The following is a 16,197-nucleotide window of genomic DNA, read 5'->3' on the forward strand; positions in this document are numbered from 1 at the left end:
GCCCAAAATAGTGTCAAAATTTTAGAATATTAATTGAAAAATTTAAATATGATATTTAGACTCAGTAGATTTTTCTGAGTTAAAAAATATAATTTTCTTCAGAAAATTGCGTAAAAACCGGTAACGGTAAATTAACCGGCAGTACCGGCTCAAGTCTGTTCGCTACTGTGCGAGAATAATATAAACAGTAGAAAATCTTATAAAAATCTTTATCATTGAAAACTAGACACTAATTTTAAAGGTTTGACCCAAAGTTGGGCCAAACGGGCCAAAAACGCTAACGGGCTCGATCGGGTCTAAGTTGGGCCCAAGCCTAACATATAAAAGGTCACTTAAGTGACGAATTCACTCACTTTCAGCACAAGGAGGCTGAAGCAGCATGAATAAGAGGAAGAGAGGAGAGGGTTTCACAAATACTATTCACCTCATCATTCATTTGATCATAACTCGAGCTACAATGCTCCGATTCGCGTGTCATCAGCGGCTACGTAAAGCTCCCGCCGAGCCCGTCAGCTCTATCTAACCTTTGTTGGTAAGAATTAGAATTTTCATCTCTTTTTTCTACCCTAAAAATCCGAAAATATGGGTGATGATTTTGAAGAAATTTTTGTGCCTTGATTGTTTAGGTGGTGCTTAAGATTTGGCTATTGGTGGTTTGTGCCCCAAACACCATCGGAAAAGGTAAGGAAACTCTTTACCTTATGAAATTGTAATTTTGATGAACCCTAGATATTGATTTGTGTTAATTGATGTGTATAGCTTGGGAAAAAATTGGTTGTTGATGCTTGTTGAAGCTTGTTGGTAATTTTGGAAGCTTGGAAGTGAAGTTGCAAGCTGGAAACCTGACCTTGGAGGTGTTGGAGCCTTGAAAATTGAGGAAAAAGTGAAATTGGAAGTGTTCTGGGTTGAGCAGAAAATCGGCCAAGGTATGGTTTCGGTTTCCTGTATCTAAAATGTAATGTGGTGTGAAAACTTAGGCTAGTGACTCATAGGATAGGAATTGAATTTGTGATGATGGTTGATTGGTTGTTGGAATTGTGGCATAATTATGTAATTATTGGTTTTTGGAGGGTATGATTGAAGTTCTTGATTGATGATGTATGTGAGTTTTATATGATGATGATACTTGGTATATGTAAAGTTGAATTTAAGTTGAAATTTGTGCTTGATATGGATAATTGGTCTTGTATGTTGATCTTGTGGAATTAGAGACCTTGGTGGCGGAGTTTGATGAAAATGGAAGGTTGGTATTCGATGATGTATATTGTGGATTATTGAATTAAAATTTATGAATTAGAGTGTTGATGTGTTGTGGAATGAATATGGAAGTTGTAATGTCATTGAGATTGAAATAGTAAGGTTTTGGTTGGTTTTAAAATGAATTTGGAATTATATGTTTTGGAAATTGGGAGTTTATGAACTTTGGTAAAAATAAAATTTTGATGAACTTCAATGAATCATATCTCAAGCTATTGCTTTTGAAAATTGATGATTTTTATATCAAATGAAAGATAATTTCACAAGCTTTAAAATGGTTTAAATTTGATGAAAATCTGAATTTTGTGGAAGGAGATATGATCGTTAAAAGTTGGGGTCTGAAATCTGAATTCTGTGAATTTTGCAGAATTTGAGATTTCTGGTTTGTGTGCGCACGCACAGCCCTATGCGCATGCACACCTCGTGGACTTTTGAATTTGTGCGCACGCACAGCCTTGTGTGTACGCACACACGGGGAAAGGGCTACTGATGGGAGCGCTAGCACACAGCCTTGTGCGTACGCACACGTTGGGAAGGACGTTCTATTGATGGCACTGGCACGCCTTGTGCGCGTACTCAACAATGAAAAATTTTCTTTCTGTGCGTGTGCACAGCTCTGTGCGTACGCACACTTTCTGAAAACACTTCTGGTCGTGCACACGCACACCCCTATGCGTACGCACACGAACCTGTTTTCTTATGAAACCTTTGATTTCAAGTCCTTCACCTTCCCAACAAGTTTGTGACCTTCCGAGAAGCTGTTTTAAGCTTATAAATTCCCATTTTCACCCTTTTAAGTCTTAAATCAATATAAAATGCCTAGTGATTGAGAGGAAGCTAGGTAAGGGGGTAACTTGTGAATAAAGAAAGAGGATATAATGAGAAGTTATGACTAATGATGAGGTTATGAGTTGTTAAGGAGGATGGTGGAGTGCTGTGTATATGATATGAGCCGAATGGCTGTGTATATGATATGAGCCGAATGACTGTGTGTGATATGAGCCGAATGGCTATGTGTGATGATGGTTTATGGTTGATTATGAATTGTGATTTTAAGCCGAATGGCTATTATAAATTGTAATTTATGGCTGGAAATGAAAATGTGAATGTGAATCATTATTTTATCTTGAGTTCTCTTTCTCGAAAGTGTGACCCCAGAGAGATGGTGGAAGGTGAGGATCCCCTTCCTTGTTCCTTCTGGTATTATAAAATCACTGCCAGCGAGATGTTGGGAGGGTAGGATCCCCTCCTTGGTTCCTCATGGGCATATGAGAACGTACCTCCTGTGTTGATGCAATGGTTGTAGTTTCGCCCCACTTGCTCCAGGTTGGTTAATATAGAGGCTCCCCGAGTGGGCGCAAGGCTTGTGGCTTGCCCCGGGTTATGATGAGTGATGATATGGTCATAAGGAATGATTATGGAATGTGTATGGATGGATGTGAAATGATTATCTGAGACACGGGTTTCCCTGGATGAAAGCAATGACTAGCCACCACGTGCTCCAGGTTGAGACTCGATACTCTGCTGAACCTATGTCGTAAGTGTGGTCGGACACTGTGAAAGGTCCGGATGAGCTCGCCCCCGTGATAAACACTAGTGTGGGTGTTGTATGATTATGATTATGACTATGACTATGATTATGTTTATGATTGAGAATTACTCGAGTTGGGGATGCACGACAGAGGGACGGTCCAATGGTTAGCTACCAGGACTTGTCGGGTTGGCTTTATAACCGACAGATGAGACTCATCAGCCACTAGGACAGGCATGCATCATATGCATCTATATGTCTTGTTTGGATTGTCTAAGTGATTGCATAATTAAATGCTACTTGATTATCTACTATATTTGAATCCTATTTGTGATTTCTCTGTTTGTAATAATTGTGTTAGTTGCATTTGGTTCCGTTGGTGGTTGGGAGGTTTGGAGGAGTTGGAACGCGGAGTTTTAGATAGCTCTGAAGACCCTTAGCTAGTTGCCTATTTTAATTTCATGGTTTAGTTATGTTTTAAGCTTTAATTATCTGTTGGAAGTTCTAGGATTGCCTTCAGCTTTCCCAGGACATTATATTTTAGATATGTGGATACTGTTACTATGCTGAAAACCTCCGGTTCTCACCCATGCGGGTTTTGTTGTTTTCAGATACAGGACAGGCGACATCTCGCTGAAGCATGCTGGAAGCTTCTGATGTTGCAAAGATCTTTACCTTTTGGGTTTATTTTGATTATTTGTATTTGTTTAGATACTTACTATCTCCACTCATTATATATATACTGTATTAATTCCTCTTAGAGGTGATTTTGGAGACTCAGGTTTTGTAACTCTGTATTTTGGGGTTTTCTTTTGGGTTTTCCTATATATCTATATATGTATATACACTTATTCGCCCGAGCCGATTTATCTTCGTGAGCCGAGTCTTGAGTTTTGTTATATGTATTTTGGAAGTCTTGGTATATCAACTCCTTAGCTCGTTCTATCTTACTTTGTCTGCTTTATCGCTTCGTGAGCTTTACGCTTTTCGATTTAACAATTTTTGCTTTATTCCTTTCTTCAAAGGCTCCTAGATATAAGTATTTTTCACTATATTATATATTAAATTTTTATTTTTAGAGGTCGTAGCACCTCGCCACCTCTGTTTTACATCCTAGGTGTAAAACTCTGTGTGGTAGGGTGCTACATTATGGTATCAGAGCAGTTCATTCCTGTAGAGGCTGAGGGACGGACTGACTATGCTTTTGAGCATACTATGAGTCGTGTTTATGTGCTATTTAGGATATCTTCCTGATATACATAGCATAAAGTTCATGAGCATGTATTTAGAACTTTGAAACATTAGACTTGTGATATTGAGACTGATCACGTTGATATCACTTGTTTGGTGTGAACAGGAACCAAATGGCGCCTCGTGGATGCGGTCAGGGGCGTAATCGGGGTCGAGGACGGAGAGATAATGATGTAACCATACCGGTAGGTACCTTGACTAAAATCATGACCGCGATGGCAAGTGCTGTTGCTGCCATTGGTGCTATGGCTACTGCGACTAGCCAAGCAAGGGGTAGGACGGAACAACAAGTTAAAGTTGGCAACGACAGTAGTGATGGAAATGAAGGCGAAAATGTTGTCCCGAGTACAGTGGTACCAGTGGAAATAGCGAGTTATCCAAAGTTAAGTAACATAGGTCAAACAGCGGGCGAAAGCTCAAGAAGGACCGAGCTGGAAAGAAATGATGGCCGGGAATTTCACCAAAGGGAACATAATCAGAACTTCGCACCAAGGGGCCAAGAATTTAAGAGAAAAAGAAAACAGTCAGCGACTGTTTCAGATGGTTCAAGTTTTCAGAAATGCGGAAGCTATCACCCAAATAGACCGTGTCGTTTTGGTTCGGGCTTATGCTATAAGTGCGGTCGTCCTGGGCATATGTCACGGAATTGTCCACACAGAAAACGCCGGGAGGTAGCCGAATCTGATCCTCAGACCCGAGGTAATCACGAACTAGCATTTGGATTTCTAACTTCTTTGCATATCATTAATATGTGATATTCATTCGTAATGCATGACAAGCATCGATAATCGTAAAGTACAAGTCGATGATTAGTCGAAGACTATTAGTGGTTGAGACGGAGCGATATTTTAGTTAACCTAGGAGAATGGCCAGGCTCTTAAGGGTTAAGAATCAGAGTGACGCAACAAAAATGGGTTGGATTACATCTAAGGGATCGAAAGTGGAGAACAGTGCGGAGTTATTGTTTGAAACCCAGTGATAGTGAACTGTGAGGAAGAGGAATGAAATGGATTTAACTTTTAGTTGCTAATCGTTTGAGAGGCGAGTGAAGATGAGACCAAATCGCTATTGCGAGAGAGTTTCTGAGACAATTCTGAAGGTGTACCGGAACCCCCCCATCTCAGAGAGAAAGTGAGTTTGCGATATGCTTAGTGTCGGAAGCCGGATCATTTTTGATTGTACCACAACGGAAGACACCATTATAATCGGTAGAACTTAGGATCAAGTTGAAAGGAGTATTAGAAGAGAAAACTATCTGACTAAGTATTTTCCTGTGAGGAGCACCGATTATACCAGTGAAGAAGGAAGAGAACAGCAAAAGACTTATACGAGAGGGATTGCATCAACGCTTCTTCACAACCCGACTTAGCCTTTCTTTTGAGACTTACATTGAAAATTCTACTTCAAATTTCTTCTTGAATCTTCAACGAATTATCAGGCAGAAGGCTTTCGATAATCAACTTATCACCATTCACTATAACAACCAATCGCAATATCAACTTTGTCAGATCGTTCATGTACCATGGTGACAACCCAACTTAGCAATCCAAATGTTCCTATAATCATTGCTCAATCTCATTTCAATACCGTAGTTGACTATTCGGTATCACTCTCATTCCTAATCCTTAGTTCACATTTTCATCTACTTATAAAAGCTCTTTCAGCTTTTAGAGTTGACTATTCCTTTAAATTATTCAACTCCTCTATGCTTTAACTGTACATTTTAACCACACATTTTAAAGGCAACCGTAGTCTTTAGTTGTAGACACCCCATGTGCATTTCACATAGAGATACAATTGTGTACTTGTTCTCAACTCATATGCAGTCAACTTTCATCGTAATCAATCACGAATTCAACCCTCGCAATGCCATCAAACCAACTAGAATCAATCTTATCATAATGAAACATACTCGCTATCGTCCATAATTCCCAACTTCATCAATTCTTATCAATTGGTTACACAAAACATCTATGAATTATTGCAAATATTTCACAAGCTTCTTGGAATTCTTAATGAATTGGTCCTCCTTCCAATGCTACCTTTTACTTGTATGAGTCTCGTTTTTTCCAGAATGAGCCTGAACTTATCTTGGTATAATCATCTAAATCCTTGAATCTTAGGGGCATGCTACGAGCGGAGTTGCTCCCTTTTGCAAACTTGCGTCCTCTTTAACATTAGATGAGACTTGCTTAAATTGATACGTCTTGTTCTCCCTATCATGGTTTTGATTTGAACCTTTTTCTTGAGATGCACCTTGAATTTTCCTCCTTGTGCATTTTGTTATTCACCTGCCACTTTTGTTTAATTACTATACAAGACATCTTTTTGAATTCTCGCGAACGCTGATCATTCATCTTTCGAGCTTAACATCTGTTTAAGAATCAGTTCGAATCTAAATTAGTATCACGTATCACCTCTAGTTGTAACAGCCGAGATATTGGTCTTTTAGAGCAATACTCCTGAACGTGGGAGATGAAGCGTGTATGTGTGCGATATCAAGAGGAGTTTTGGAGCCTTAATTCTTGCCGACCATATTGCCTGAAGTTACATTGACATGCTAAGGTGCACCGTGTCTGTGGATGCCTGAAGGCGAAGCAAAATTTCGAGTCTTGAGAGGAAGATTAATCTCGGTACCAGTACTCATGACACTTGAACCTCATAAACCATTTGAAATTACTGCAATGCAATATCGAAGGAGTTTGGATGCATGTGGAGACAACATCGTAAAGCGGTGACAAGCGCCTTTAGTAAAAAAAAAAATACCCTGAGTGTTGTTGGAGAACGATTAAGGAGAGGGAACTGTTAAGTAAGGTTGTAGTCTAAAGCTGGATGTCGAGGCAGCAGCTAGAGGTATCAGACTGAATTGGTTGCAAATTTTAAGGAGTAGTAAGACCAAGAGTTCGAGAAGTGCAGTAAGAGGATAAAGAGCTACTAAGAATGTTGAAGCGAGTTGAACAAAGGAATCAAGCGTCTTAGGTTCTGAACTAACAGCCGAAAACGATGAGGAAAGATTAAGCGAAAATCGAGTTAAGGTTCTAACTGCGCATGCCGACATAAAAGTTATGCAGACTAACGAAGTGAGCCTAGAGAGTTTAAAAGAGAAAGTTGTGCATTATTGGAGACTACTTCGGCGACCAGTAAGAGGAGAGCGATCGACCTAAAGGAGTTTATTTTGAGGATGATGGGCCATCTAAGGTGCTAGAGCAATTTGAACCAGTCCAATTCGAAAAGGATATGAAGTTTCAAGTGACCCCAATCAGAATTGATGACGTAATTGTAAGGAACTATGAGGAAAAGAAGTATTATTAGAGAGGTAACTTGGAAATCAAGTCAGAATGGAGAAGCACACCGAAGAACTTGAATTAGAAGTGGGGACAGACTACCCTCACCTGTCTTCAGGTAACTGAATTCGAATTTTGTGGGCAAAATTCCTATTGAGGTAAGGAAAATGTAAGATCCGCGAATTAATTAACCGATTAATTAACGTAAAATAATAATAATTTAATTTCCAGAAATAGGTTCAAAATTTTAGAATATTAATTGGAAAATCCAAATATGATATTTGGACTCAGTAGATTTTTCTGAGTTGGAAAATGTAATTTTCTTCGGAAAATGTAATTTTCTTCGGAAAATTACGTAAAAATGCGTAACAGAAAATTAACCGGCAGTATCGGCTCAAGTTTGTCTGGTATTGTGCGAGAATAATATAAATAGTAGAAAACCTTAGAAAAATATTTAGAATTGAAAATCGGACACTAATTTTAAAGGTTTGGCCCAAAATTGGGCCAAACGTGCCAAAAACACTAACGGGTTGGACTGGGCCCAAGTTAGGCCCAAGTCCAACATATAAAAGGTCACTTAAGTGACCAATTCACTCACTTTCAGTACAAGGAGGCTGAAGCAGCGTGAATGAGAGGAAGAGAGGAGAGGGTTTCACAAACACTATTCACCTTATCATTCATTTGATCATAACTCGAGTTACAGTGCTTCGATTCGTGTGCTGTCAGTGGCTACGCGAGGCTCTCGCCGAGCTCGTCAGTTCTATCTAACATTTGTTGGTAAGAATTTGAGTTTTTATCTCCTTTTCTCTGCCCTAAAAATCCGAAAATATGGGTGATGATTTTGAAGGAATTTTTGTGCCTTGATTGTTTAGGTGGTACTTAAGGTTGGGCTATTGGTGGTTTGTGCCTCAAACATCATCGAGAAAGATAAGGAAACTATTTACCTTGTGAAATGATAATTTTGATGAACCCTAGGTATTGATTTGTGGTAATTGATGTGTATAGCTTGGGAAAAAATTGGTTGTTGATGCTTGTTGAAGCTTGTTGGTAATTTTGGAAGCTTGGAAGTGGAGTTGCAAGCTGGAAATCTGACTTTGGTGGTGTTGGAGCCTTGAAAATTGAGAAAAAAGTGAAATTGGAAGTGTTCCGGGTTGAGCGGGGAATCGGCCAAGGTATGGTTTCGGTTTCCTGTATCTAAAATGTAATGTGGTGTGAAAACTTAGGTTAGAGACCCATAGGATAGGAATTGAATTTGTGATGATGGTTGATTGGTTGTTGGAATTGTGGCATAATTATGTGATTATTGGTTTTTGGAGGGTATGATTGAAGTTATTGATTGATGATGTATGTGAGTTTTATATGATGATACTTGGTATATGTAAAGGTTGAATTGAAGTTGAAATTTGTGCTTGATATGGATAATTGGTCTTGTATGTTGATCATTGTGAAATTAGAGACCTTGGTTCCGGAGTTTGATAAAAATGGAAGGTTGGTATTCGATGATGTATATTGTGGATTATTGAATTAAAATTTATGAAGTAGAGTGTTGATATGTTGTGGAATGAATATAGAAGTTGTAATGTGGTTGAATTTGAAATAGTAAGGTTCTGGTTGGTTTTAAAATGAATTTGGAATTATATGTTTTGGAAATTGGGAGTTTATGAACTTTGGTAAAAATGAAATTTTGATGAACTTCAATGGATCATATCTCAAGCTATTGTTTTTGAAAATTGATGCTTTTATATCAAATGAAAGATAATTTCACAAGCTTTAAAATGGTTTAAATTTGGTGAAAATCTGAATTTTGTGGAAGGAGATATTATCGTTGAAAGTTGGGGTCTGAAATATGAATTCTATGAATTCTGCAGAATTTGAGATTTCTGGTTTGTGTGCCACGCACAGCCCTGTGTGTACGCACACCCCGTGGACTTTTGAACCTGTGCGCACGCACACACAGGGAAAGGGCTACTGATGGGAGCGCTAGCATGCCCTGTGCGCACACACAACCAATGAAGTTTTACGAGCGGTGCGTACGCACACGTTGGAAAGGAAGTTCTGTTGATGGCGCTGGCACGCCTTGTGCGCGCACTCAACAATGGAAATTTTTCTTTCTGTCACTTTCTGAAAATACTTATGGGCGTGCGCACGCACACCCCTGTGCGTACGCACACGACCCTGTTTTCTTATGAAACCTTTGTTTTCAAGTCCTTCACCTTCCCAACAAGCTTGTGACCTTTCGAGACGCTGTTTTAAGCTTATAAAACCCCGTTTTTACCCTTTTAAGTCTTAAATCAATATAAAATGCCTAGTGATTGAGAGGAAGCTAGGGAAGGGGGTAACTTGTGGATGAAGAACGGGGATATAATGAGAAGTTATGACTAATGATGAGGTTATGAGTTGTTGAGGAGGATGGTGGAGTGCTGTGTATATGATATGAGCCGAATGGTTGTGTGTGATATGAGCCGAATAGCTGTGTATGATGATGGTTTATGGCTGAGTATGAATTATGATTTTAAGCCGGATGGCTATGATAAATTGTAATTTATGGCTTGAAATGAAAATGTGAATTCGAATGATTGTTTTATCTTGAGTTCTCTTTCTCGAAAGTGCGACCCCAGAGAGATGGTGGAAGGTGAGGATCTCCTTCCTTGTTCCTCCTGGTATTGTAAAATTGCCCCCAGCGAGATGGTGGGAGGTTAGGATCCCCTCCTTGGTTCCTCCTGGGCATATGAGAATGTACCTCCTGGGTTGATGCAAGGGTTGTGGTTTCACCCCACTTGCTCCAGGTTGGTTAGTATAGAGGCTCCCTGAGTGGATGCAAGGGTTGTGGTTTCGTCTCACTTGCCCCGAGTTATGATGAGTGATGATATGGTCATAAGGAATGATTATGGGATGTGTATGGATGGATGTGAAATGATTATGTGAGACACGAGTTTCCCTGGATGAAAGTAGTGACTAGCCACCACGTGCTCCAGGTTGAGACTCGATACTCTGCTGACCCTATGTCGTAAGTGTGGCCGGACACTGTGAAAGGTCTGAATGAGCTCGCCCCCATGATAAACACCAGTGTGGGTGTTGTATGATTATGATTATAACTATGACTATGATTATGTTTATGATTGAGAATTACTCGAGTTAGGGATGCACGACAGAGGGATGGTCCAATGGTTAGCTACCAAGACTTGTCGGATTGGCTTTATAACCGACAGATGAGACTCATCAGCCACTAGGAAAGGTATGCATCATATGCATCTATATGTCTTGTTTGGATTCTCTAAGTGATTGATTAATTAAATGCTACTTGATTATCTGCTATATTTAAATCCTATTTGTGATTTCTCTGTTTGTAATAATTGTGTTTGTTGCATTTGGTTCCGTTGGTGGTTGGGAGGTTCGGAGGAGTTGGAACGGGGAGTTTTAGATAGTTCTGAAGACTCTTAGCTAGTTGCCTATTTTAATTTCATGGTTTAGTTATGTTTTAAGCTTTAATTATCTGTTTGAAGTTCTAGGATTGCCTTCATCTTTCTCAGGACATTATATGTTAGATATGTGGGCACTGTTACCATATTGAGAACCTCTGGTTCTCACCCATACGGGTTTTGTGGTTTTCAGATGTAGGACATGTGACACCTCGCTGAAGCATGCTGGAAGCTTTTGATGTTGCGAAGATCTTTACCTTTTGGGTTTATTTTGGTTATTTGTATTTATTTAGATACTTACTATCTCCAATTATTATATATATGCTGTATTAATTCCTCTTAGAGGTGATTTTGGAGACTCAGGTTTTGTAACTCTGTATTTTGGGGTTTTCTTTTGAGTTTTCCTATATATCTATATATGTATATACACTTATTCGCTCGGACCGGTTTATCTTCGCGAGCCAAGTCTTGAGTTTTGTTATATGTATTTTGGAACTCTTGGTATATCAACTCCTTAGCTCGTTCTATCTTGCTTCGTCTGCTTTATCGCTTCGTGAGCGTTACGCTTTTTGATTTAACGATTGTTGCTTTATCCCTTTCTTCAAAGGCGCCTAGATACAAGTCTTTTTCACTATATTATATATTAAATTTTTATATTTAGAGGTTGTAGCGCCTCACCACCTCTGTTTTACATCCTAGGTGTAAAGCTTTGTGTGGTAGGGTGTTACATAGGTCACCCACCAAACTTGTGACCATAGATGATTCATGATCATCTTTAGTTGTTTTCTTTATTATTTTTTTGAATAAAGTTAGTGATCTCCTTATTACAATTGAGATTTTTGTGCTTTAATCAATATTTTTTGGAATTATTTTGAGCTTTGATATGTTTAGAAAGCTGTTGAAAGATTTTAGGTAAGAACAAAAGAGGAGAATGATAACCAAAAAAGCTCCTGGGAGAACCAAAGAATATAGCATGCAAAAGGAAACAACCTCCGAAGGAACTAAGAATTGAAGACAAGCCGAAGGAAAGTGCAAATAGAATTTGTAGATGCTGTCAAGCCTTACCTCTTCATACTTCAGCGAGTATAACTTGAGTTATAGAGGTCCAAATGAGGCAGTTCTAGCGGTGTTAGAAAGCTAACAATCAGAATTTCAAAGCAATATGCATATGTCTATAGTGGACATTCCGTTTGGACCAAGAACGACCCTCACCTTTCAGTTTGTAAAAACAGTCCCCATACACGCCCATGGACATCATGCACACGTCCACATCCATCTTCTTGGGCCAACTTTTAGTGACCACTAAAATACCTTAAAATACCATGCAAATTATCCAAGTGTCAAGCTCAATCCCAGAGTAGGTTGCAAGTCCATGATTCTAATAAAATAACACACTAAGCTTTAAATCTTAATCACAAGGAGAAAATCACTTTTAGTTTTAGATTAATTAGGAAAGATTTGATTTAATTCTGTTTTAAATTTGAAAGTTAGGTTTAGGTTAAAATATAAAAGGTATAAGAAAATAATCATAGGATCTTAGACATTTTGTCACATTAGACAATCCTAGTTTTTTATTTCTTTGCACCATGAGCAACTAATCTTCTTTGTTAAGGTTAGGAGCTCTGTTCATCTTTTTATAGATTATTAATCTAAGTGTTTTATTTTATTTGAGGTTTATGCTTTGATCTATTTTATGATTAAGTTTTCGTTCTTCATTCCTAAGGGTTTAAATTGTTGAAAAATATTCTAACTCTGTTTTGTATTCTAGTATTACTTTGAAAAATTTAATATCGGAATTAGCTTGAAAACTCTTTCTCATAATTTTTTAATCTAACTAGGAATAGAGCGTTAAAAAGTGTGCGACTTTATAATTCTCATTATTTTCAATTGGATTAGAACTAGTTTGAATAAGTGACATATAATTCAACTTAGGATCACTCTTGAACTTTGTGTGAATATAAATCGGAATTATGTTTAACATCTTTTCTTAATTAACTAACTAAAAAATTAGCGATTAAGTAATTAAAGAGAAATTAAATTACCAAGGAATCGGAATATGCTTATTTATGATTTGTCATGAATTGATCTCTGCATACCTTAAATAAATGAACACAAAGATCATTTATATTTCCTACAGAATGAACATCTATGAAACCTTAACACTCATTCATATTACTTTCTCTAGTCATTTATATTTACTTTTCTTTAAGTCTCTGTTTTTTACACTGGAATCCTCTCAAACACAAGTTTTCAATTATCTAATTGGAATAACCAATTAATCATTGGTTGCTTAGTCCATTAATTCTCGTGGGAACAATATCTACTCATCGTGGTATTACTTGATACGATTCGGTGCACTTGCCGAATTTCGGAAAATCTTCATCAATAGACTCTTTTTAGTTCACCTTTTTGTAAAATCATGACCATAGTCCCTTTTAGGTCACTCTTCAAAACCGTGACTATAAACCCCTTTTAGGTCACCCTCTAAAACTGTGATCATAGACCTTTTTAGGTCATTTTTCAAAACCGTGATCATAGATCCCTTTAGGTCACCCTCAAAAATCGTGACATAGACTCCGTTTTAGGTCACTTTTTTGTAAAACCGTGACCATAGACCCTTTTAAGTCACTCTTCAAAAATTGTAACTATAGATCCTTTTACGTCACCTTCCAAAATCGTGACCATAGACCCCTTTTAGGTTACCCTTTTATAAAACCACGACCATAAACTTTTTTAGGTCACTCTTCAAAATTGTGACCATAGATCCCTTTAGGTAACCCGATTTTAAAAAATCGTAACCATAGACTCTTTTAGGTCACTCTTTAAAATCGTGACCATAGATTCATTTAGGTCACCTCCCAAAACTTTGACCATAGACATATTTAAGTCACTCTTTTTTGAAAAATCGTGACCATAGACTCTTTTTAGGTCACTCTTTAAAATCGTGACTATGGATACCTTTAGGTCATGCTCAAAATCGTGACCATAAACCCTTTTAGGTCACCCTTTTATAAAAAACTGTGACCATAGGTACTTTTTTGTCACGATTTTTTTAAAAATCATGACCAAAAATTTTTTTAGGTCACGGCAAAAAATTGTGACCATAGAGGATCTATAGTTCTGTAGTCACGGTTTTTGGCCGTGACAAAAAAACCATGGTCATAGAGCAAAAATGTTATAGTGGAACCGACCGGAGAAGATGCACATGACACCCTCAGTATAATCACGCGTTCAAATCCAACCTCGGTCGTCTTCTTTGGAGCATTATTGCTGAGTTCAGCGAGCAACGAAGAACAAGGATTTTTTTTTACTAAGAGCGAAGGGAAGTGTGATTGAAGTGTGAGAAATTGGCGTTTTGTCTTCGTTGCTAGCAGATACGATGTCGTTTCGATTTTATCTCTCAAACACTTAAAATGATGTCGTTTTATATGGTGAGGTGTACTTCTAATGTGCCAAGTCAGCATCCGTTAACGATGTTAACGAGGGAAGTGGCACAAGTACTAACATGACTAACTTAAAATCTGTAAGTGATGAATTTGATTAAAATTTTTTTTTTGAATACCAAAATGAAAATTGCGTGATCTTTCGAGATCAATTTGACTATTTACTCCAAAAAATATATTTTTTGTGTACATGGTCTTCAAAAGAAAGACAATTTTATTATAGCTCATGGGCTTACTTCTGTTGGTTGGGCTTATGGCTTCAGATTTGTGTTTTGCTTTTCGTTACCTCAAGTCCATTAACTTCTTAAACGAAAAAAAAAACTCCATTAAATTTGTGATTAATAAAACACATGAACCTGTCTCAGACCAATAAAAAACAGAACCTATAAAAGCTCACTGTAGAATTTTCTTAATGTCGACCAATAATTCAATATTCTTTTTTCGAAAAAAAAAATCAATATTCTTTTTGTTTAACTTATTTGTTTATTGGAAGATATTTGATATCAGCGCAGAGTTTGTTCATCAATAATGTTCAGTTTCAATTTGTGCAAGTCAGAATTTTTGTATAGTAATGATTGGAAGTACAATTGCCCTGAGTAACGTTATTCAAAGTTGGAACAACCAATTAGGAGATACTATGCTTTGATATTCCAGCCCTTGAAAATGGAACGGCTTCACAGTTCACTCTGTTGATACCTCTACACCAAGTTGGTCACACTCAACTTTCATTATGCATCTTATCACTCCCTTCTGCCTCCTTAATTTTTCTTGATCCCTCGGGGCTCCCCACATGCTGATCATGAAAAGTGAAACCGTAATTACTATATGAATAAAATAAAACTAATTAAGCAAGTTTGTATCTGAAGAATTGAGATTTAAATGTTTAAGTTTGATTTTACCAAGTGAGATTGAAGTTGAATAGGAAGTTGTTTTAAGGACATCTTTGCAATTTCTGAAACTGCAGCATCTCGAATGGCGGGAATATCACTCACCAAATGCTCGTAACCAGCCTGAAAAGCCTCCGACCAAAACCGAGGTAACTTCCTCGTACTGTGCCTGCGACTGTACACGTCCCACATCTGCCTCACCACCTTCTCTCTCTCCTCCACTTCCTATTCCAAAAAACCACGACACCAAACAAATCATAACAAGTCAAAACTGTTACATCTAAGTTCCAACTTCCAACCCAATTTCTCTCTATTTAAAACGGAAAAATATATTAGCGAGCGCAACAATAATGTTATGGTTGCAATTTTACTAATGCAACTTAAAACCACTGGGTATAGCATACATACCAGCACATCGAGATCGTCGAAATTTGCAGGATCGAAGTCATTATAGCTAGAAGAAGACCATCTGAGGGTGAGGGAGCCAGTGAACATGAACCAAACAGCTACAAGGACAATTGCAGATAATATCCACAACTTGTAGTGCTTCTTGCCAGCAGCACCAGCTGAAGCTTCAGCTTCAGAGCTTTTTCTGTTCTTCATAGTTTTGTTCTGGCTAAAGCTATACGGGAATACTCTGCTTTTTATGTATATTTGGGGATTGGTATCTTTAGCAGGGGAGATGAATAATGAAGCATGAAAAACGTAGTTAATAATATTTGTTAGTACTGAGTAGGGTGTTTAAGAATAATAATAATGATGACATTGCATGTCTTTGTCAACTGAGTCCAAATTAATAGTAGCTTTCGTACATAGTTGTTGCTGGTTTTAGGGGCTTAGTGGGGTTGGGAGTTTGGCACTCCTAAGTGCTATTGGCAACTCACAACAATGTCTAATTTGACTTTTTACTATTGTATATTTGTATTATTGTTTGTATATCTCCACCAATTGTATTGCTATTGCTATTTATGTTACAAGTTGATGTATTTATTAAAGTTGGTTCCAAGGCTTGCAGAAAAATATAAGTCAATCAATATTGTCCTTTCTTCTTGTCAAGAGGAATAAGACATTTTTTAATCTAATCTTCATACTAGATAGCCATTCTCTTGACATCAATTAAATTAG

The 16,197-nt window shown here is 37.8% G+C and overlaps 1 protein-coding gene across 1 annotated transcript; it reads right to left on the minus strand.

The window, feature by feature from the left end:
• Window positions 1-14,727: 14,727 nt before the first annotated feature.
• Window positions 14,728-15,856, minus strand: LOC112765390 (uncharacterized). Its single transcript, XM_025811293.2, has 3 exons — window positions 15,481-15,856; window positions 15,085-15,297; window positions 14,728-14,978 (listed from the first exon to the last, which is right to left on the minus strand). Exons 1-3 carry the CDS (start codon window positions 15,673-15,675, stop codon window positions 14,904-14,906), a joined length of 483 nt encoding a protein of 160 aa, XP_025667078.1. The 5' UTR covers window positions 15,676-15,856; the 3' UTR covers window positions 14,728-14,903.
• Between the last annotated feature and the right edge of the window lie 341 nt (window positions 15,857-16,197).

This window comes from Arachis hypogaea, chromosome 17, assembly GCF_003086295.3.
Source record: "Arachis hypogaea cultivar Tifrunner chromosome 17, arahy.Tifrunner.gnm2.J5K5, whole genome shotgun sequence".
In the NCBI taxonomy this organism is placed as follows: domain Eukaryota; kingdom Viridiplantae; phylum Streptophyta; class Magnoliopsida; order Fabales; family Fabaceae; genus Arachis; species Arachis hypogaea.